The following is a 22828-nucleotide window of genomic DNA, read 5'->3' on the forward strand; positions in this document are numbered from 1 at the left end:
GCCGTAGGAACCCAGCTGTCGTATCTTCTATAACAGCGATTCTCAACTGGTGGGTCGGTACCCAAAAGTGGGCCGTCGACCTGTACTAGGTGGGTGGGGTACCATTCAAAATGGATTTGTCTTTCATTTTGAAAGAAACTTTTCTTTTGACAGACTTACTGTGAAATGCATGTTACACAGGAAAATATATATAGTCATTTAGTGTATTTTTGCTATGGTTTAGTGTATTTTTTTGGTTATTTTGTGTATTTTTGGTGTCATTGTGTGTTGGGGGCCGTACAAAATTAGACCGAGGGCCGCTTGTGGCCCCCGAGCCTCCTGTTGCTTATGATGATGTAGACTCAGAGGAAGCTGAAGCACAACAGCTGGAGGCGGAAGTGACGTGATGTGTATACAAACCGCTGTAAAAGAACACCACAGAAGAAGAAACTACTCAGTGTAGCAGATGGAGAAGAAGGAAAATGAGCGCGAGGCGAGCAGCTCACAACAGACTGACCCCAACTGGTGCGTGTCTGTCTGTGTCCGTTCGTCCGTCTGTCTGTCTGTCCGTGTGTGGGTGTTGCCTTCACTGCCCCTTCAGTGTGTAGGAATTGTTTCAGTGTGCTGTTTGGGTAGTGGCTGTGGTTGCTGCTGATATTAGACGGACAGAAACAGTGCTGAACTTAAGTCACAAATAATGTTTGGTAACTTTAAAGAATTTAATTAAAACTGAGTCATTCTGACTTCCGCTTCCGGTGTGATGCAGCAGCAGTAGCGGCAGCTTCACTAACTTCCAAGTGGTATCATGGAATATTATGAATGGCGCTCTGTCACTTTAACACAATTTAAAGATTGGGAGATGGTTTTGGTTTCTGACGAGAAACACGCCACAAAAATCCAGATAATAGCAGAAACATTCTAATTATAATGTCAGAATTAGAGGCACAGCAACACTGATAAATAAAGTCTAATACATGTTAGTGTCTAAGTGATTTAAACTCTAAAGGGCGTTATTTTATGGAGTAATGAAGAAGAAAAAAATTTAAGCGCCTAACGTTGATGAGAACATTTTATGTTTTTAATAGTGATGCACAATATGCTGGTATTTGGCTGTTATTTTATTATTTACAAGTCGTTTGTTCGATGATACCATCATATTCCCCTCACACACAATTGCAGAGATCTTCTATTTCCTGTAGTGAAATTAACAAACAGAATTATTCTGCAGATTCCTACATATAACACATACTAGTTAATATTGACCTATTCATATTTCGTGTTTAAGTGGCAAAAACAGCGTTCATACAAGATCCAAGCATTCTGTCTTACAAATCTACGTATATCAGTTATGGTAGGATACAAATATGGCCGTGGCTATTCGTACGGAAACAGGTGCACCACGTGATTTAAAGTACCGTCAGTTTTATTTTAGCTCATATTTATTTTTAGTTACCCCGCTAACCCTTTTATTTTAGCCCTAAACCAGGAAGTACTCTAAAATGTTAATATTTTTCGTATATACATTTTTAAAGGTGAAATTTGCCATGTTAAATATGTTAAAATGAAAAAATATTTATGACAAAAGCGGGATTCAAACTCATGGCAGCGGAAGGGAGAATTCTTGAGTCAAACACTTAGACCATCCTGGCACAGCGAAAATATACAGGCACATCACGCTTATGTAGAAAAGGTTCAGAAAACATCCCAGGGTCTATGGATACGTTTCCGTATAAATAGACACTTTGTACAAATATTGGACACATTTGGTGAAGCTCCTCCCACAGCTAAGAACCAATGACCACTGGGATTTAAACACTTTTTCCTTCTCTAGCTCCACCCCCCTGCTTCCTCACTCTGACCATCATCCTTCAAACGTTCACTTTCATTTTTCTCCTCTTTTGTGCAAAATTCCCTTTTTTCCAGCTTCCCCATAACCAGTACGTCTGTCTGTGTGAGTATTGATAAATATGTTCTCTGTGTGTGCGTGTGTGTGCGTGTGTGTGTGCGTGTGCGTGTGCGTGTGCGTGTGCGTGTGTGTGTGTGCGTGTGCGTGTGCGTGTGCGTGTGCGTGTGCGTGTGCGTGTGCGTGTGCGTGTGCGTGTGCGTGTGCGTGTCCAGCCCTGAATCCTGTCTGGATCAGCCTGCAGACATCAGTGTTAACGAGGTGGTTCGTGACGCTCCTCCATTGATGCCATGTGAGTTGATGGTTGTGACAGAAACAAATCCTCATATTCTCTAAGTTCTTTCCCATTGATGTATTTCCTCTAAGTTTTAGGTGGATGCAGTTTGAGTTAGACTGAGAAGAAGGATGATGAAATGTCTGAAAAAAACTAAATGACATCCAAAAGCTTTAAAAACATCACACTTACACATTCACAATAATCCGGTTTCAGTGATTCTAATCACCAGGTTCTCCTCCATTGACCCTTTTAGATCTTCTGTCCTCTGTGTGTGTCTGATGGGTGTTTGTCTGTCTCTCAGCTCAGCATTACGATGCTGACACTACGGAACCAATCAGCAGCGGTCTCTGCACTTTGGATGAGCTGTTGTCATGGAAACGCAGCGACGCCAGTCCCTTCAACGCGTCCACAGTGGAGCTGGCCGCTCGACATCCTCCATTAAGTCTCAGTCAACAGCGCACGTTGGTGTCACACGACATGATGGGAGGCTACCTGGACGACAGGTGAGGAATCTGAAACCTCATTGGCTGAAATTAAAAACCTTCAGGTTTACTGTGACTCATCATGTCGGAAAGAGTTAATTAAAAAAAAATAAAAAAAACAGATCCTCTGCTTTGCCCTTTACAGGTTTTCTATACCTGTAATTGTTACTCAGATAGTTATTTAGGAAACAGTTGAAGCTAATGATGAGAACTCTCTTCTCCATCCAACCTTTAGTCTCTTGGTTTTACTAAGGACAATGATTTGTTCAAACTACAGTAACTGTTACAGACTCAAACATTGATGTTAAAAAGCACTTAATCTTATGAGACAATAAAATGACACGTTCCTGAATTTCATGTATACATTTAATACTAAAACATAAAGCAGCAGGAAATCTAATAGGTTGTAAATGGGTGACACAAATATTTTATCCAACTGTATTTCTTTTATTTGAAAAAAAATGTCTATGCATAAAAATATACCAGATATCTAGTAACTAAGTATATATGTGTGCACTTTGAATTTCATTTTATTTTTTTAAATGTTACTTCTGTAATTTATTCTGTTATTCAAAGTGGTGCGACTGTCTGGCCAGGAAAAAAATTTAAAATGACTCTAAATCTATTCAAATGTATTTTCTGCTCGACATACACAGGACTAATATATACATATTCAGAGTATTTCTATTCATTTCAGAATATTCATGCAAACCTTACCCGTTGATGCCCATTTAAGAAATATCATGCGGTGAAAATTCTAATATGTCATTGACCAAATACAGAAATATTTCACAAATCTTTCTTTCCCATGCTAATGTTGTAAATAATAAAGATTTAAGTGAGAAAGAGAGAGTTGTCAGGTCAGTCTGGTGCGCTTTAATACTGCAACATGCCTTTCAGTCCGGTTCCTCCAAATTTAGATTTATTAATGCTTCATATGTTTTGTGTTTACTTCTCCTTGTTCTTAAATATGTAATACTTGTCCTTACACATGAGACTCTGTGGCTCCTCCCTGTGTGTGTCTGTGTTGTGTTCAGGTACATCCAGGGTTCAGATGCTGAGGCTCCATATGCCTTCTACCACTGGAACCACATCGACGTGTTTAACTACTTCTCCCACCGCATGGTGACGATTCCTCCTGCTGTGTGGACCAACGCTGCGCACAGACACGGAGTCCCAGTGCTGGGTGAGCACCAACATATTCCTCCCATTTACACACAATCAGAGCAGATGTTCCCAACCTGTGGGTAGGAAACTCCTGACTGACCCTCATCAATCAGAGCAGTGGGCCTAAAGTAAACACAAAATGACAAAAATTTAGAGCAAAAAATAAAACACACAGAAATGTACTTAAAAATCATACGGCAATGACAAATATACACAAAAGTGACAGAAAAATACACAAAATTACTCAAAAATGTAGCAGACAAACAAAAATGACAGAAATATTGTGACGCACCATCGGGAAAACATGAACAAGTCACCCTGGGGGGGGGGGGGGCGTTTTGAGTTATTTACATATTCTAAAAGTTTCTAAGCTTTCCAGTGATGTCATACACATAGCAATAAAATAATATTTGAATAAGTTTTGGCTGTTTGAATGTTGACAGTCTTCAAGTCCCTCTTCAAAGATTCTGAAGGTTTGTCACATCCCAGAGCAGCCAGTAGGGACAGTAACAATAGCTGATGAGATGACATATCCTTTATTCGTCCCACAAGGGGAAATTTGCATTTCAACTGCACATTTGTATTACTTTGCAATAACCCAACCCCCCAGCAGTGGTTGTCACTAGCTGCTTTAACTATTTGAATGCGATTCACATCCACCATCAATACCTCTGTGTTCTGTTTAGGGTTGAATCGAAGCTCAGTGTTAATTTAGAAATACAGTTTCATGTTTAGGAGCCACACTCTGCTTGTATTGCCTTCATCAGATGATCAGATGTGTTTATGATTCAGTGCACCACAGGAGTAGGTAAAAAATATGGCTGAAATGAAGTATTTCTGTGGTCAGAAAAGAAGTGAGGAGGCCATACGAGCCTGTTATTGCCCAATCTCGTTAGATCTCCTTGGATGGGAGACCACTGAGAATTCCAGGGGCCACAGTGGGGTGGCAGTCGCTCCAGAGGTGCCTGTCATTGTGTCCTTGAGCAAGGCACCTCACCCACTCACGCCTAGTATGTGTTGGTGGTGGTCGGAGGGGCTGATGGTGCACTATGGCAGCCTCGCTTCCGTCAGTCTGCCCCAGGACAGCTGTGGCTACAATTGTAGCTTACCACCACTAAGTGTGGAGTAAAAGAATAATGCCTTAATTCTGTAAAGAGCTTTGAGTTTCTATGATGAAGTGCTATATAAAATCCAATGCATTATTATTATTAATATTATAAGAAAGTGAAAGTTTTTTGTGAGTCAGGAGTTCAGAGGCTGGTTAGACACAGAACACACATGAGAACGTAGACTGTAAGTCAAGGCTCATTGTGTTTAGTGGTGTCCTCTGACTCTCATGTGTCCTCTGTGCAGGGACCTTCATCACGGAGTGGACTGATGGAGCGGTGACGTGTGAGTCCTTCCTGAAGGACGAGGACTCGTATCGAGGCGTGGCTGATAAACTGGTTCAGATCAGTCACTGTTATCGCTTTGATGGTTGGCTCATCAACATCGAGAACACCCTGAGCGTGAGTAGGACCTTTGACCATTGACCTGTGACTTCCCTGACGCAGATGTTCCTGCAGGAGGCCGCAGTGAAGAACACCCCTCTGTTCCTGAGGTACCTGAGCGAGCAGATGCACGAGCGTGTGCCAGGCAGCCTGGTCCTGTGGTACGACAGCGTGGTGGAGAGTGGCGAGCTCAAGTGGCAGAACGAGCTCAACCAGTCCAACAAGTCAGTGCCAGGTCAAAGGTCATGTGGCTGTGACAGCGCCCCCTGTGGTCGTGACTGACTCCTCCTCCGTGTCACTGCAGGATGTTCTTCGATGCCTGCGACGGTTTTTTCACCAACTACAACTGGACGGAGCCGAGCCTGGAGTGGATGAGCAGCTACAGTGGGCTGCAGGGACGCCACAATGACATCTACGTGGGCGTGGACGTGTTTGCTCGTGGGAAGGTGGTGGGCGGGATGTTTGACACAAACAAGGTAGAGCCTTGCAGTGCACCATTGCTCTTTGAGCTGTAAGCACTGTCATTGTTCCCATTGCTCCCATTACTCCCAGGCGCTGGAAGTCATCCGGAGGCACAACTTCTCTGTAGCCATCTTTGCTCCAGGCTGGGTGTACGAGGTCCACACCGACAAGACTCAGTTTCGTAGGAATCAGGACAAGTAAGAGAAGCTCTGCCTTAACACTGTGGCGTGTTGTTTAGGTTCCGCCCACTTCTGTTTAAGAACCAATGTCATATCAGGGGCGACCGTGGCTCAGTGGTATAGTGGGTCATCCAATAACCGAAGGGTTTGGGGTTCAAATCCCTATCTATCCAAGTCATTGTTGTTGTGTCCTTTACCCACATTGCCTCGTATGAATGGGTATAAATTGTGCCTCAGTGTTGGTGGTGGTCGGAGGGGCCGTAGGCACCCACGCTGCTGTCAGTATGCCCCAGGGCAGCTGTGGCTACATTGTAGTTTACCACCACCGGTATGACTGATGTGAGTGACTGGTGTGAATGAATAATGGTTTCTGTAAAGCACTTTGAGTTTCCTCGAAAAAAGTGCTGTATAATTCCAAGCCATTAATATTATTATATTTATCTGTTTTTTATTTAAGGTCTCATCAGACGGTGACAGAGAACACGAACGCTTGAGGATTCAATGATGTTTTATTTTCATTCTTGTTCATTTACACAGACAGAAAAAACTAGTCCCACGTTCAGCCCCTAAGGGAATATGAAAATATAAAAATGTTTGGGGGGGAGGAGCTACGGAGCTCCACTAGATATCAACAGTCGAACTGCTTCAGGAAAGAAGCTGCTGAGGAAGATATTTTGGAGTACATTTTTGTACGAATAAATTTTTGTTTTAAAACAAGCACTAAAGAACACAACAGACACATGTAACAGAGAGATGGACAATCAGAAAAATGGATTGATTTGAGGCTCTTAGCATGGTTAGTTTGGAGCTTCTGCTGTGAGTTGTTTCTTCTGTGCATATGTGCCGTGTGGACTTCAGGAGCAGTGTGTGTGTAGCTCCGCCCAGCAGGTGTCTCTGTGTCTCTGCAGGTTCTGGGCTCTCCTCTCTCCGTACCTTCACGTCCACCGGCTCACCTCAGGCCTGCCCTTCATCTCGTCCTTCTGTCAGGGCTTTGGGAAGGCTGTGTACCACAGAGGACAGGTAATAGCTACAGATGAAGCTCACCTCCAGCACTGACTAGGCTGAGACCAGAACTGAGTCACATTAAGGTGGAGAGTAATCCCAAATCCCAACAACAGACTAAACTGGGAGAAGATTGAACAGGGACCAGTTCAGCTGAAGAACTGTCAACAATTAAACTTCAGACTATTTAGGGCTCTATTCTCCCATGTGCGTAAAAAGCAGCACAGTTTTTGGCTGCACGCTATTCTCCCCCTGTACTTAAGTCAGTTGCTGCGTGCTTTCATCCTAGTTACGCATTGTGTGCTGAACGTCCCTGAAATGTGGGCGTTCCCATTCAAATCTGGCTTTACGCACATTCTCCGGTGTGCGTAAGTCTTTTTCCTCTTACGTGCTTCTAACCCTGGAATAAGTGCAGTGCCCCGATAAGGTGAAACATTATATTGCACTAGAAATATGGACTTAGTTACATTTGAAGCCACATGGACTAATCACTCAGCTGCTGCTGCGTGATTAATTAAAACTCTGACAGATGCAGAATTCTGTTCACGTTGGTCACAGTGATTCAACTATTTTCATACTATGTCTAACGTAAAGTCACAGTTTGATCCACTACAGAGTGAAACAAGCCGTCATATGCAGATGAGGATGGAACACAAACTGTTCCCACACATTTATTAATGAGGCTCAGGTCGCTTTAAACTATTTATATTTAAAACTGCGTATTATAGAAGCCAATTGTTTTGTTTCACTGCAAACATCTCTCTGTATTAAAGCAGGACGCTCTGTGTCCACGTTATTTCCTCATATTTCCAGCGCATTTAACTCGATCACACTTTACAGCGATGATGATGATGATCGAGGAGAGAGATTTTAACTGTGACACGGACAGAATGCGGCCGATCCTCAGTCACACTGCAATTATCTGATTAAATTAACCTGTTACATTGTTTATCGTTGAAGGCGTTTCAGATTAAAAGGGAACTTTATCATTTTCACGGATTTCAATGACATTTACAAGCGTTGGGAAAACTCCATGTTCCATGATTTCTAGACTTCCCAAAAAGCCTGCCTTCATTCACACATACATGCTTTTTGGCTCCTTACGCGTGGTGGGCGCGTCAGCAGCCTGGACCGGAGAATACGCATTGGAGAGAAGTGCATAACTGCAGGCGTGCAAAAAAGCGCTTAAGTCCAGACCCCTTAATGTATAGAGAGAGATGGCAGGCAGGGCTGCGTCCCTCCAGGACCTGAAGTTTGTAACAGACTGTGGTCAGTATGGTTTACTGACTGCACTCCTGTTCTCTGTGTGTGCATGTGCAGCCTGAGTCCTGCAGATCCTGGTTCAACCTGACGGCCCAGGAGGTGCAGCCCCTGTACGAGCACATGATGGTCAGTGGGCGGGGCTGGCTGAGCTGCCGTGGTTGTCCTGACAACGCCTGGAACGGAGGCTGTTCGCTGCTGCTGGAGGGACTGATCCCTGCTGATCACAGCTCTGTCTGTGCCAAGTGTGTGTGTGTGCATGTGTGCGCACATGCGTGTGTGTGTCTCTGTCTTAGCTCTGTCTTTTGTGTCCTTCAGGATCTTCTCTCTGCACACCCCCCTCCCCTCTAAGACCCTGGTGGTCCTGGTCTGCAAAGCCTCAGAAGGCGTGCAGCTCTCCCTGCAGCTGCTGACTGCAGATGCTGCTCACTGCACGCACGTCCACGTGCACGAGGTCCAAGGTGAGTCTTACATTATCCCTGTATTTGCGCCCTTCAGGTTTTGAGGTCACTTCCTGTTCCTTGCAGAGCTTGGCGATGGACACAGACTGAGAAAACGTCTCTCTGAGCTGTGTGGAAACCTGGATGTAAACGGATGGAGCGTGAGGTGGGCTCAGTCAAAACAGGTGACCTTTGAGGGTCTGTTTGAGGGTCATGGTTCTGTGTTCATCACCTGTGTCCAGATGTTCAGAGATGGAGCTTCACAGCTGCGTCCTCAGAGAAGTGTGTGTAAAGATGGAGAGAGCTGGGGGTCCTGAGGAGGACACGGTCTTCTCCTGCAGAGTAGGAGAAGTTATGGTGAGAACATTCCCGTCCCTGCACCTCAATCCTCAACCCTCAGCTGCATGTCTTCCTCTGTCCAGTTCTTGGACGTGTCCAGCCTGCAGGAGCCATCTCAGCAGGTTGTGGGTCTGTGTATTTTTGATGTGGTTTGGCTGCGGGGGGCTGGACACCCCCAACACTCGGCCTCCACCCGTCTGCTCCTGAACGCCACCCTGCAGTGGGAGCACCCCGTGAGACCGGTGCGACACTTCAGGGTGCACTGGCGGCACCTGAGAGGACCTGACCCGCGGACCCCTCCCGGTCAGCTGGAACTGGTGGGCCGGGCCTACTGCAACCCATTCAGGGTGACTGAGCTGGCTGTGTCCGACCCCCCTGGCCTGCTGGAGCTGCTAGTGGAGCCGGTGCTCAGGGAGGGATTCCTGGTCCCGGAGAGCCAGTGGGGGAGGAGGAGCCTCAGCTATTCCAAGGAAGTCCTGCAGTGAGGGAGCAGAGGAGGTCATCTCCAAATTATGTCAAGCTAGTCTTTAAAATATATTCTGAACCCCCAGAGACGTGGGGTCCCAGTGTCTGATCATCATCCAGAGATAAGCTGCTTTTGTGCTTCCTCCTCTGTGAGAGAAACTGAGCTTTCAACATGTACAACAAGCCACATGTAAATGTTTAATTAAAGGAGCATAGAGCAGGATTTCAGAAAAAATAAACATTCATTTTAATGCTAATGGGTGATGAAGTGCTCTAAACCAAAGCCCACACACATTTCTTCCTATTGCCTTGAAAAGATTGTTACATATTGTACTGCTGTTCTGGGCGTGAATTTCCCGCGCAGTTCTGAGGAGGTGAAGTCAAATGATGCTGGTGTGCATTCTCGACGGCTTGGAAATAAACCAAAAATAAAAAAGAATGAGAGGACGGCTTGGAGACTGAAAGAAGACGAGCACAGTGTTTGGTTCCACAGATGCATGCAGAGGCATGTGCACAGGCCACGTGAACGAGTAAATAACTGTCACAGTTCGTGTGGATCGGGCCGCATTTTCTCATCCGAGTCTGACCCAACAGTGAAAACCTCATTTTTTTTTTCTCTCAAAGAAATGACATATTTATGTTTGTTTTAGTTGTAATCACCAATTTTATTAAACAACTGTTAATGTCAACATCAGATCATTGCATGGGTAACGAGAGAAAGTGAAACACAAACAGCGGCGCTGTGCACGCAAGAGACCCATCAGATCTTTTTACATAATCCATGTATCAAAGATGAGGATATTTCCTGTTGCTGTGCAGAACAAGTAATGTTTCTACTGGGAATTCCTTAAGAATTCTCCTCTGCTCCATTCTTTTTGCCCCGCGGATCCTAGCTCTCACTGTTTAAGCTGCATGCTGCAGTTACACTAACCACTGTGGTGTCACTATGGAGTCTGATTTTTAGATCCTGCCCTATGCTCCTTTAAATAGATTGAATAATTAAAGCAAATGAAAAACAGTATTTACTTTTAACAAAGAAATTATGTATTTTTAAAGGAGACGTTGGCTGGAAGTCAAAGGCCTCAGTTCAAATAAAAATAATTAAGTAAATGGTTGTTGATTCATTTTTATCATTTTAAGTACTGCAGCGGAATTAATGGAAATATTTTGTTTAAATATTGAGCGAACTGAACATGTTTACTTACTGTATAAATGTTTTTTTTTTTAATACTCTTATGTAGCAGTAGATAACTAGTGTTTAGAAACTGAAGTCTGCATTTGTTTTTGTTGTTTAAAAAAGGATTAATAAGTGCTAAAATAATCCGTGTATGGTTTGTTCTTTGACTATTTTCAAACAAATGATTTAGTTTTACTGATTTAAAACAAATACAGAAAAAACTAATGGCTGCGTTTTTCTGGTTTAAATTAAAATGACAAAATGGTCAAATATTTTTTGATTACAGTGATTTCAGTGAAGCTTGGATAGTGTTACCTCAGTTTAAAACATGGCGCTCTAAATATCCAAATGTCACACAAAACAAGATTTTGTCATTTTCTCATCATTTTAAACCAGAAAAACAGATTATATTGTTTTGGTTTTCAGTCAGTAAAACAAAATGATTTGATTTTGAAATAGAATAACCAAAAAACAAAAACCATACATAGATTTAAAATAATTTTTCTTATTAGATTAGATTTATGGGGAGGGGTGTATCAGTGTATATCCTCTAGTTTTAGCTCAAGTTAAACAATTTGATATTTAATCTGTAGATATTTCTATGCTACATTCCCCTCACACGGATGGAATAATAAATTAAAATAAAAAGGGTTTTTGTGTGAGGCCAAACATCCAACATTACAATTTTATTTATTTATTAAAAAAAAAAAAAAACATCAAAGGATGAAGCTGATTGATTGTCGAAGCTCTGCCGTCTGTCTGCAAAGTGAGGCCCTAGTCCTGCTGGGTGATCATCTTCAGCATCTGCAGCGCCATGGGACCCTGGTCAGAGGGGATCTATGACGACAAACACACTCATTAATTCTAGCACAGAAGTCTATGACAGCGTCACTCTTAGAGTGAGTTAAAGTGATCTGAGCACCAGAAAAACAGTGTCTCACCATGTGACCAGCTTTGAGGATCCAGTAGAAGGAAAAGTTTTTGTAGGCCTTGAAGAAAGCTCCAGTCAGGCCTGGGGAGGTGGGGTCATCTAGTGGTGTCCATCTCAATTTATTAAAAGCAGGAAGTCCCGCCCACTTCAGCCGTTTGACCCACAGCTCCTGACCTGTGACAGGAAGTGAAGGCGTCACTGAGTGAGCAGCTTCTATCTCTGTTCCACATGGTGTTCGAACATCTGACTTTGAGGAGCTGCTGGTTCTGCAGCAGACCTTCCAGTAAAGTAAGAGTTTCTAACCACAGGTGTCTGCACAGTGGGACTAACAAAGAGTTAGATGCTTTATTTACTCATGGTCAATGTGTGTGTAAACAACATCTGGATTTCCTCTTATCACACAAACATCCTGGATTTATTCCGTGTGTCCTGTCTTACGATGCTGATAAACTTCTTACATGGGTAAATCACCATGGTAACGACTAGCCTGGTCGGAAGTAGGTTTTGTTCTGGCTAGGATCTGAGTGAAGATTGAAGCCCCGCCTCCTGACCAATCAGTTCTCTTGGTAAATGACATACCCAAGAGTAGGTGGGTCATTCTATGGACACGTCACTGAGTGGATCTGATGTGACAGCAGAGAGAATTTTTATGGATTGATGCAATTCCTTCATTTACTCAATGACATCCTATAGGAAATATATAGATTTTTATCTGATGGACTGACCAACATTAGACTGCTGATAGAGCCTGTGTGCTTTCTGACAATACATATATTAATTCATTCATTGATATATTCTGTAGTAACAGAGAGCCTCAGTCCTGTAAGATAATGCAAGCTGTATAAAATACAAATATTGTCGACTTTAAGATGTAGGGTGAGTTGTATGAACGCAGCATCAGAGCCACAGACAAGGTCTGTCCTTAATAGAGTGAAAATGATCAGTGTCCGTTTATTCTCCCATGAATTAGCATTCATGCATTAACATTAACGTCAATGATCTGCCTGCATTCCTTTCTACCTGCTTATGCTGTAGCAACTGTGTTGTCTTTGGTCTGAATTATGGATTTTATTTCTTCATATTTTCAAAGAATTATTCCTCAATTGTGAGTTGCACTGCATGGTTTCTCTGTGTTTGTGATTGGTCTGACACTGCAAACTCCGCCCTTTCAATGTCAGCGTGCACGTAGCCAGTCTGAAATCACCTGGTTTAAGTGAACGTGTTGATAACCTGCTTCGTAGTACAGCTGCTCTGTGACGATTCGTGAAGCTAACGGTGAGATAAACCAGATATACTTTGTACTACTGCTTTGTAGTACAACCCAAGTCTTTCTGTATGTTTTTGTTGTTGTTTTTTAGGTTTTTCTTTGCAGTGTTGGGTTTCTCATTTCTTTCAACTTCTTGAATTTCAATTTCTTAGGGGGCAACACAAAATTTGGCCAAAGACCACCAGTTGCTTATGAAACAGCATACCAATGGTGTCCACTATGAGGTCCAGCTGTCCGTTGTACACGGTCACATTGACACCAGCAGCCAACAGCTGGTCCACCACATCCACCACAGGCCTCATGAAGTCTCCTGCCATGCTGCTGAACACCTGCTCTGCCTGGCCTGGACACAGAGAGACACACACACACACATCAGGAATGAGAAGCAGGAGAAACTAGCAGAGGAATGAAGAGGAGGACCTTCATACCTCCCCAGGTGACGTTGTGAGGAATGATACCCAGCTTCTTCCTGATTGGTCCATTCATTAATTCGCTCAGGGATCGGCCATGCAGACGATGGATGTGGCGACGTGTCTGCAAAGCTGGTGGACAGAGAAGAACCTGATCAGACTGAACCCATGTGCTCAGGAAAATCCCACTGCAGACGTACAGATGAAGTTCTCCCCTGGGTTGGATGTGAGCTTCTGCTCTGGATCTTGGGTCAGGATGTTGTAGAAGTTCACTCCGTTGGTGTTCTGCAGGAAACCATGAGAGCGTGTAAGCAGAAGGTGGTTTGTCTTGTGCCTGACCAAGCTTCTCCCTGAGTCTCACCTGCTCCACCACCGTCTCTGCCACAGACCAGAGCTCCGTGGCCTTCTGGAACTGCTGCTGCTCGACGGCTCGCCTCACGTCCTCCGCTGCGGCGCTGACGTCCGTTAAGCCGTAATCGTCCAGTAGAGACTGCATCAGATGGAGAGTTAGCACCAAGGCTCAGAATCCCAAGGAAAACCAGGCCAATGTACTTACAGTGCTGTAGAGATACGGTCCCCAGGTCATGACGGAGTCTGTGGGAGAAGAACAGAAAACAGTCTCCTTCAGGACTCCTTCAGTTTACATCTGTCAGGGCAAAATTGTTAGTTATGTTTATTAACATATTTACTCATAGACCTTATTCTTTTTAAGGCTTTAAGTTTAGACTTTTCATTTCTGCTGTCTCATGTTTTCTGCTCTCTTCTCGAGGTCAGCTTCCCAAAACACATCTTATCCCTCAGACACGGAGGCATCACACACTCACATAGTCACACATACACACCCAATATACATCTATTCATACACACAAACACCATACACGCACACACACCTCCAACACTCACGACAATCAGGAGATACCAGAGAACTGGTTGTTTTGACCTAAAGAAGAAACTGTCTCTTTTCACTCTCTTCTTTCACCTCCACCCTGTCCTCTTTATCTCCTGGGGGGAGAAGGGAGGGGGACTGAGGGGGAATATACGTGATGAGTTAGAACTGTGGGCCACTCGATCATCGGACTTCCGCCCGGGCGGTCACTAATTTTGTTCATCTTTGTACTCTTTTTTATTTAGTTTTATAATAAACCTTTTTTATAAAATCATCAATGCCTCGCCTGGACTCCATCATTCAACCAGAGCAATAAATCATGTCTCCAAATGAGGTCAACCGCAAATTTGCCGTGACACATCGAACCAAACAGGAAGGATGACAAACAACAAAGAGACAGGTTTTATCTTAAGTTCTTCTGAGAGAATGTAGTCACCTGAGAAATATTTGACTAAACTGAGACTAAAAGTAGATTTGCTTTCATTAACGTCGGAGAGGATCTCTGCAGGAGAACACAGGAGGTGATGTTCCTCATGAAGAGTCAGGAGGAGGACTGATGCCTCTCCAAAGCTAACAGATGTACACTATCTTCTGTTCACTCTCTGTTAGAACATTGTGACCCTGAAAGCATCTGCAATAGGATTAGCTTGGTTATCAGCTTCCATATTTCCATTAAAAATTGTATTTTACTAATTCATGGATAGATATGCACAAAATAGCCCTCATTTATTAATCCGAGTGCACATTTGGTCGTACGACAGGACCAACGTGTGATTTATGACACATTCGTATTTGACCAATCTCAGTGTACAAATGATCGGGTGTTGATAAATGCGGCAGCTGAATTTGATCGTCATTAACATGTTACGCCCTCAAATATTCCTGATTCGGAGGCCCCGCCCACTGACTGAAAAGCAGCATCCTCACAGCTGAGGTGAAGAAAAACAAAGATGTGCTTTTTCGGTAGTGTGACAACTGGAATTTAAGGAGCTCATTTAAATGCTCTGTGGAAGAGAATAACAGAGAAAGTATTGGAACAGACTCCAGCTGAGGTTTGAATTAAATTCTAAATAACTAACTTAACCAACACCTAATGTGGGTTAAATGAAATTTTACTCATGCACAGCCGAAAAGCGTAAATCCCTGTTTGTTGACCAAGAAAATTCTTTACATTTTGGTCAAGAATAAGTAGATGAGTCAGGCTGATGAGCACGAGGCCTTGAAATCTATTTGTGGCTGCCACGGATGTTCTTGATTGGTGGAGCCTCCTGCTGACAGTGCAGTACAATGAGTCACTGAATCTCTGTGTGCGAGTCTTTACTCAGTCTGATTCACGCCGTCTCCATCAAGCTCTCACCTATTGGGGAGATCCAGGAGTCACCGAGTGCCACGCCGGCAAAGCTGCATCTGATGGTCCCCTGAGCCACAGCCTGAGGAAGGACAGAAGACCTCAGATCATCTCAAGCATCTCAGCAACTCAAACCAACAGCAGCCGCAAAGGTCCAGGGTCTAGTGTTACATGACCTGACCTACAGCTCACCTTGGTAAGTTCCATAGAGATCACAGCAGCCATCTTCCCTCCATACGACTCTGAGAAGATGTAGAAGGGAATGTCCTGTGACGGAAGAGAGGCAGCAGCAGTGTGAGTGTGTGTGCACGAGTGTGTGTGCGTGTCACAGAAAGGCTTTGGTCCTACCTGGAACTCGCTCCTCTCATTGAAGAAGTTTCTGAGCAGCTCCATCATGTCCGAGGCCACGGTGCTCACGTTGGTGGCGAAGCCGTCTATATCCTCACTGTAGCTGAAGCCCGTTCCCACAGGGTTGTCCACGAACAGCACATGCGCCGCCTGGACCTGAACAAACACACCTCCATCAGCATCTCACAGCATGGCAGCAGTAGTCCATCACTGTCCTACCCAGGTGCTGCGTCTGGGCTTCAGATCTCTGTCCAAAGGGCCGATCTCCTCAAAGTTACCAAAGCCACTGCCCGATCCTCCTGGGCCGCCCTGAAGCACACAGAAGATACGATCACAAGCACCATCCATCAGCTCTGTTTAGGAGAGTTTCATCAGACACATTTTAACTCTGCACATTGTTATAGGTTCAACTCAGAAGTTCAGAAGTCCCAAAGCAGACACACAAAGACAACCAAGAATTAAATGTTGTGCAAAGTTTTCTAAACAAAGCAAAAGCAGGACTCCACTTAACACAGGGTGCCTGTTCAACCACTATAACATAAAAGTTATAGTCATTAGGGGCCGAACATGTTATCTATGTTCTTCTTTCTTCTTCTGAGGAAATCATACTTCCCTTCACCGAATTTAGCACCAATGTTCAGCCCCCCTCTCAGTAAAAACAGTCCAATCATCAGAAAGCTGGCGCTACAGCGAGCCTCTGTACATTTTTCAAAGTTCATAACAAATCAACCATATGCTCTACAGATGTACAACTTTCACCAAAATGTAGCCCCAACACTGAATAAACTGTTGTACATTTAAACCTATTGTTAATTATGAAGTCAAACACTGTGTTTTTATCAAAAACTGTAAAACGTATTAACCCGTCGCCTCCTACTGACCTGTCCTACACAATCATTGATGATTTATCAAACACTGATCATACAAAATGTTTTAATGTTAAAATTCTTGCCAATTACATTTTCAATGTTCATTAAAAAAATAACAATTTTGGAGTCATTGTAGATTATGTTTGTAAAATATCAAAATTGTATTTCAAAAACTTAAATGACATCAATTAATGCAAAAATGTCATTTTTAGGGGGATTTTTGCAGTTGTTTTAATTCTGCCTTTGAACGCTAACAGCTGCTGTCTTGCACACAGGTGACTGTATTAGTGAATTAGTGAAGCTACAGGTGACATTCCCGTGTACTAATTAGCTCAGTGACATAGAGCAGTGTTTCTCAAATGGGGGTACGCGATGGCACTACATGGGGGTATTTGAGAGAAAAATGAACAAATGTCCGTCTTGGCCCCACCCCAGACATGAGATGACCGTAAATGATAAAAACTACAGAAACAAATCTATTCTGCAGCCACTAAAACAGTGCTTTTCAACCTTGGGGTCACCTGAAATTTCTGGAAAATTAGAATTTTTTTTTTTTAATTATTATTCTTTTTTTCCAAATAAAAAACAATCTTAAACAACTGCATTTCTATACTTTCACTATGTGAAATATAATTCTAGTTGAACTAAATGCAGTAAAAAAAAAAAAAAATGTCTGAGCTCTAACATGATGAAAAACTAATTTTAGAAAGAAAAAAAAAGTCTTTAAAGTCACCAGAAATTCTCTAAATCAAAATGGGTTCACGATCCAAAAAAGACTGCAAACTAAAGCACTAAATACTGTTTCTTTCCACTTATTTACAGAATGAGATTCTTTAAAATGTGCATTATCAATCCTTCATTCCATCATTATGATCAATAGTTTGTTTGTGTCAGAAATTGTGAGTTCACTCCTTAACTGATGTCAAATTCACATTAGAACTTCCTACTCTTTGCTTGTTGCTCAGACTTGCCTTAAGTTTCCTGACCCTGACCATTGCTGTGCAGCAGCTATATAATTGTTGGTTAGTTTTAGCGTTTCCACTGCTGTCATAGTTGAAGCAGATTAGATTCACAGCTCCACCTCGGCTTCCTTCTGCTTTTGTTCCTTCTTCTAGTTTCTGTGCATTGGATCTCAGCTGTTTTAGCCTCTATAATTAACCTGTGTGTGCAGGCCTACCTGGAGCCACATGACCAGGGGCAGGTCCTGGTTCTGAGCAGATCCAGAGTCAGCATAGTAGAGCCACCAGAACATGTGAGCCCCGGGCCTGACCTGTACATAGCCCCAATCCTCTCCTCCATTCAGAGAGCTGCACAGACCTTCACAGAAGAAACAAGTGTCACACCTTCATAGTCTGCTGAGAGGAACACAGACAGTCTGGATCTACTGACCATGAACCATGAAACAAGGAATCCTTCTTACTGGGAAAGTTTATTCATTATATTCTTTCAACATGTTGTTACAATCATTGAAAAACGCTGTTAAACTGTCAGAAATCATTTTTTAAAAGTTTTTACTGATTCTTGCTTGAATGGTGATCAAGCCCAATCGCAGCCAGCCATTTGACGAAGCCACCGTTCCGAGAAGTTAAACAAAGAGTTAACAGCGATGAGAAAAGTGTAAGTAAAGTGACAAAAAAATAAGTAACAGGTGGCAAAATAAGTGGTTCAAAAGTGGCAGAAACGTGCCAAGAAAAGAGTGAAAAGTGACTGAAATGGCCAAAAGCAGTCAAGAGTGGCAAAAAAACATTCCTTCCACTTGGGTTTGAATCCCATTTTTTTAGAATACATTTTTTCATTTGAACACATTTAACACGGCAAATTCCACCCTCAAAAATACATATATGAGAAAAACAAACATTTTAGGGTATTTCCTCGGGTTGGGGCTAAAATAAAAGGGTTAGCGGGGTAGCTAAAAATAAATATGAGCAAAATAAAACTGACGGAACTTTAAGTCACGTGGTGCACATATCACGTCACCTAAATTGGCCAATGAGGAGGCGCTCCGTACCGATAGAGGGGGAGTCAATTGATAGGACAAAAAAGAGGAAACAGGTCGTATGTAATGGCAAAAGGCAGCTTAAATGAGCAAAATGTGGCAAACAATAGTGAAAAGGGGTAAAAATGTGGAACAAAAAGAAACAAAATGTAGGGGGAAATGGAAACAAATGTTATTTAAAAAAAGTGGCAAAAAATGGTGAAAGAATCGACAAATTGGATGAAAGTGTCACAGAGGAACTTGCAAAAATGGACAAAATTTAGGGAAAAAAAAGTTATATTTATTGGCAAAAGGAAGCTAAAATCTGAAAAAACAAGGTTTCCTTTTACACGTTTTCTGGGAAAAAATAATTAAAATTAAGACATGAAGAGCCACATGTTGAGTATCACTGACTTAATAACAGCTTTATCATGGTTTTAGTAAATTGTTTCGACCCTTAGAACACCCTCACTTTTAAAATCACTGCTCCGCCCCTTCCTCTGACTGTTCTATGTCCCGATGGGAGCTACAGACAGAATCCGTCTGTAGGTCAAACGTTACCTTTCCAGCAGAGGATCCCCAGCACCGCGACCAGCGCACACCGACCCATGGTTGGTGCTTCTCTACTGACCCACACAAGTCATGTGACCATTCTACTCACGTGACTCCTCCCCCAGGTCAGCTGACCGACACACGCACACTCGCACTCCGTATCGAGGGCCGTCCCAAACCCGCGCGTGGATCGTTCCGCCCTTAAAGCGCGAGTCTGCGTCAATGCGGGGTTGCGCACGAGCCACGATCTTCACCGGAAGTGCGACAGTAGCATGAAGGAGAAAACGGTGTACAAATGTAAGTTCAGTGATGGTGAGACGAAGCTTTTTGAGGAATCGGAGATAAAGGTAATATGTCTGCACTGAGAGGGCTTTACACTTCTTCTTCTACGTGCCGCACGTTTGCAACACTTTTTATAGACAGCGCCACCTGCTGGACGCTTACGTAGTTACATGCTGACCAATTTCCGCCATGATGGACGACGATGAGAGGAAAGACGTGAGTACTGACAGTAAATCGTTTTCTTAGTTTGACGTTAATAATCAAATAAAGGTTCGTTTTATTGTTCATCGTTGTAAACATTTCTATTGATTTCATTTGCGCAGCAAAGCTGTTGTTAACCTGCTAAACGCAGAGACAAACACAAGCTGCTGTAAAATAAGGTGGTGTTTGTGTTCGTGTTCGTGTAGTGGTTATGTCCTCGATTCCCCTGAATTTATTTATTTATTTTAATTCAAATCTTCATGAGCAGCAAAAAAAATAAAATAAAAAATGTTAGTGCTTATTAAATCCTTTATCATTAATATCCGATATTGTTGAAAAGGATGTGAATAATGTTGGGCATTTTCACTTGTCAAAATGGATCAACATTGTGAGACAATCCATGCACTGAACTAAAAAAAATAAATAAATAAGTTTTTAAAAAATAAACTGAATAGATTACTGTAACTTCATCATACTGCAGAACCCCAGTACATTGCATGACCGAATTATAAATGGCTCAGTCCGTTAACGACGTGCATTGGGAACCGGAGGGTCGCCGGTTCAATCTCGGTGCGGACCAAAAAACCCAAGTTGTTCTGGCAGACCACCTCTCGAGCACTGCCGAGGTGCCCTTGAGGAACGCAACGAACCCCAAAACTGCGCTCCCTTCATAGTAAAAGTGTGTGATTTTAGAAGTATGTCCCTAAAATAACAGAGAATGAACCCGGTTTTATGTTATTAAAATGTTTCACGTAAAAAAAAAAAAAAAAATCTAAATCATAAAAATAGGTCTGGTAATGGGCCTACTGTGTACAGCCTGTATGAAGTGACATCATTTACACATGAAACCCAGGGCACAAAATGTTAAAAGTATTGGTCAAGTTCTAGGATTAACTCTGATTTATGTTTATGTTTACAAAATGATCTGAAAATGTAAACTTTCTCTTTATTTGAAGATGCACATAACAATCCAAAAAGGGAGATCCATCCCTGCATTGAACAGGTGCACCACATGCTGTGACAACTATCATTGCCCATTCTGCTGCTCAACTTTGTTCCGCCCGCAAAGGTTGAGCAAGGTCATGACCCATGTAGAGAGCCACTTTAACAGAGCAGTTCTCCATGAAGGTAAAGTTTGCAAACATTCTCCCAAGAAATATGTCTTTTCAGTATTCATAATTAATTTTTTAAAAATTGGCCATAAAATTATACATTTCTCTGTTCCAACATTTTAGGATATACGATTCACAGATGTGGGTTAAATTGTCGACCAAGATGTCATTATCACTGCATCTATTGCCAGTCAACGTTGTTACGCAAAGAAGACTTCATTAAACACTTGTCTCTGTGTAACAAGAAGCACCCTGCACCAGTTTCCTCCAGCCCAGCATCAGCCACCACCGACATCCCAGCATCAGCCACTGACCCAACTGGATTGCTGCATTTGGGTGAATTCAACTTTTAAAATCTTAGGTAGAATATGAGTCGTACTTTGTGTGGAATACTGTGGTCCTGAAAGTGAAGCCTTCAGCTCTGTAGACAAACATACTTGGGTCGAAATGAAAATGGCATATTGCTTGAATAAGCCTTTTAAATTTTAGGTATATTTTTTAAGCGAACTCATTCTTTAGTAACTCTGTAAGTTAAGCATTTGAACCGTATCTACAAGTGGCGCGGTCTATGATGATTGCTGTAAACGTGCAGCAGCAGAAGTGTGCAGCCCTCTCAGTGCAGCCTCTGGCTCTGCAGAAACCTTACATGGTACCACAGTTAAAAGACTTGTGGAATTGTTTAGGTCATTTGAAGTATAATGTATGTGCTGTCATTGTAATAGTTGCTGTGTTCATGATGTTTACAGGGTCGGTGGAAGAAACAAAGGAGTTGGTGCGGCTCCGAAACTTACATGACGACCGTTTCACAGCCAGAAGAAATGCTGCGAAACAGGCTTGGGAGTAAGTACCATCCTATCAAAAATTAGTTCATGTGTCATTGTTAACTCTGCATATTTGGAAATGAACAAAGTCACATCTGTTGTGTGTCAGGTTTTTGATCCAGGAGATGGAGCTGGAGGGGAAAGTGACCCACAAACAAGCCTCGAAAAAGTGGGAAAACCTCAAGAAAAAATACAAGGTGAGTCATTGTATCCATGGCATGAGGTTGACGTTCTTGTGTGAGCGCTAACGTAACTTCACGTCGTCGTCATCCCCAGGATCTGAGAAAGACGTTGATGGGGTCAGGTGTCGACCAAGGGTCGGAGACGGCGAACACGTGGTGTTATTATGCTGACCTTCATGAGGCCTTCGGCTCACAGCCCTTGGTTTCTCCCCCGGTGTTAGTTTCGTCGTGCCTGCCAGAGCCCACCATATTCCCCCCTGAACTGTCAAACAAACACAGCCTCTGTCCCTCCCCGGTCACCATCAGCCCCCCCAGTCCAACGCCAACCACATCTGCTCCTTCATCAAGCCTTCCACGGAAGAGGAAGTGTGATCCGATCCTAGATTTTCTGCGTCAAGAGGCAGAGAAAGAGGAAAGGCGTCATTTGGAGCTCACGGCTCAGAATGAAAGATTTTTAAAGGCTTTTGAGAAAATGGTGGACAAAATGTAGCCCCTCCCCCCTTTATGTTTAGTGGGAATGCTGAATTTATTTTATATTAACTTAAAAATTTTATTTGGCTCGTGAATTGTTAGTTGTTCGCTGTTTGTAAATATTTTTATATATATAAACACTTTCAGTTCTTGACTCATGAGTGTCATTATTTTCACATTTATTTGGTCTAAATGGAACCAAAAAGGAGAGAAACACAAACTGAATGAGAAAGTATGACTTTATTTCAAGTAACGTGTTGGGTTTTGGCCTACTTCTTTTTCCTTTTTCTCCTTCTGTGGTATTTATTGGAGGTTGGCAACAACGCAAAGTGCATTATCCTTATTTACTGTGAAGTAGTGTTGAGCAGCAGACATATCAGAGCACAGGGGAATAAAATAAATACAATAAATGACTTCCTTTTGATTACTTTGGTTACTTAAAAAATAATTTTCATGTTTCTGAAAACTCCTGTCTGTGTTTAACTACTGGTACTGTCTCTTCCAATAATAGGCTGGACGTCCTAAGAGCTCAGATTTAGGTGTTTGATACT

At 42.8% G+C, this 22828-nt stretch overlaps 3 protein-coding genes across 6 annotated transcripts; 2 read left to right on the forward strand and 1 right to left on the reverse strand.

Annotated features, from left to right (window-relative positions):
• The first annotated feature begins 359 nt into the window (after positions 1-359).
• Positions 360-10555, forward strand: engase (endo-beta-N-acetylglucosaminidase). 3 transcript variants are annotated; one of them, XM_028454750.1, is made up of 14 exons: positions 360-504; positions 2098-2174; positions 2461-2662; positions 3679-3827; positions 5162-5316; positions 5374-5522; positions 5603-5774; positions 5851-5957; positions 6848-6959; positions 8262-8446; positions 8520-8662; positions 8729-8807; positions 8884-8998; positions 9064-10555. In XM_028454750.1, exons 1-14 carry the CDS (start codon positions 446-448, stop codon positions 9463-9465), a joined length of 2106 nt encoding a protein of 701 aa, XP_028310551.1. In that variant the 5' UTR covers positions 360-445; the 3' UTR covers positions 9466-10555. The 3 variants fall into 3 exon arrangements, with proteins under 3 accessions (XP_028310551.1, XP_028310553.1, XP_028310552.1); XM_028454752.1 differs by having other exon boundaries at positions 9042-9173; XM_028454751.1 differs by having other exon boundaries at positions 443-504; positions 2466-2662.
• Positions 10136-19338, reverse strand: scpep1 (serine carboxypeptidase 1). The gene is made up of 13 exons (XM_028454753.1): positions 19218-19338; positions 17859-17998; positions 16032-16121; positions 15813-15968; positions 15657-15731; positions 15474-15546; positions 13787-13824; positions 13592-13720; positions 13431-13515; positions 13249-13362; positions 13026-13163; positions 11564-11727; positions 10136-11459 (listed from the first exon to the last, which is right to left on the reverse strand). Exons 1-13 carry the CDS (start codon positions 19264-19266, stop codon positions 11397-11399), a joined length of 1314 nt encoding a protein of 437 aa, XP_028310554.1. The 5' UTR covers positions 19267-19338; the 3' UTR covers positions 10136-11396.
• A 4-nt stretch (positions 19339-19342) lies between these two features.
• On the forward strand, positions 19343-22431 carry LOC114468079 (uncharacterized). 2 transcript variants are annotated; one of them, XM_028454754.1, is made up of 6 exons: positions 19343-19706; positions 20648-20819; positions 20927-21139; positions 21550-21643; positions 21734-21821; positions 21901-22431. In XM_028454754.1, exons 1-6 carry the CDS (start codon positions 19680-19682, stop codon positions 22294-22296), a joined length of 990 nt encoding a protein of 329 aa, XP_028310555.1. In that variant the 5' UTR covers positions 19343-19679; the 3' UTR covers positions 22297-22431. The 2 variants fall into 2 exon arrangements, with proteins under 2 accessions (XP_028310555.1, XP_028310556.1); XM_028454755.1 differs by having other exon boundaries at positions 19350-19505.
• The last annotated feature ends 397 nt before the right edge of the window (positions 22432-22828 follow it).

This window comes from Gouania willdenowi, chromosome 8 (assembly GCF_900634775.1).
Source record: "Gouania willdenowi chromosome 8, fGouWil2.1, whole genome shotgun sequence".
Classification (NCBI taxonomy): Eukaryota; Metazoa; Chordata; class Actinopteri; order Blenniiformes; family Gobiesocidae; genus Gouania; species Gouania willdenowi.

Bases quoted from the DNA above. Each gene is read 5' to 3' on its own strand.
- engase (XM_028454750.1), top strand. From the start codon at position 446: ATGGAGAAGAAGGAAAATGAGCGCGAGGCGAGCAGCTCACAACAGACT. The intron at 505-2,097 runs GTGCGTGTCTGT...GTGCGTGTCCAG, and splicing joins CAACAGACTGACCCCAACTG to CCCTGAATCCTGTCTGGATC. The intron at 2,663-3,678 runs GTGAGGAATCTG...TGTTGTGTTCAG, and splicing joins GGAGGCTACCTGGACGACAG to GTACATCCAGGGTTCAGATG.
- scpep1 (XM_028454753.1), bottom strand. From the start codon at position 19,266: ATGGGTCGGTGTGCGCTGGTCGCGGTGCTGGGGATCCTCTGCTGGAAA. The intron at 15,547-15,656 runs GTGAGCTGTAGG...GTCCTTCCTCAG, and splicing joins TCTCTATGGAACTTACCAAG to GCTGTGGCTCAGGGGACCAT. The intron at 13,825-15,473 runs GTGAGAGCTTGA...CTTCTCCCACAG, and splicing joins CTCCTGGATCTCCCCAATAG to ACTCCGTCATGACCTGGGGA.
- LOC114468079 (XM_028454754.1), top strand. From the start codon at position 19,680: ATGATGGACGACGATGAGAGGAAAGAC. The intron at 19,707-20,647 runs GTGAGTACTGAC...CTTTATTTGAAG, and splicing joins ACGACGATGAGAGGAAAGAC to ATGCACATAACAATCCAAAA. The intron at 21,644-21,733 runs GTAAGTACCATC...GTTGTGTGTCAG, and splicing joins GCTGCGAAACAGGCTTGGGA to GTTTTTGATCCAGGAGATGG.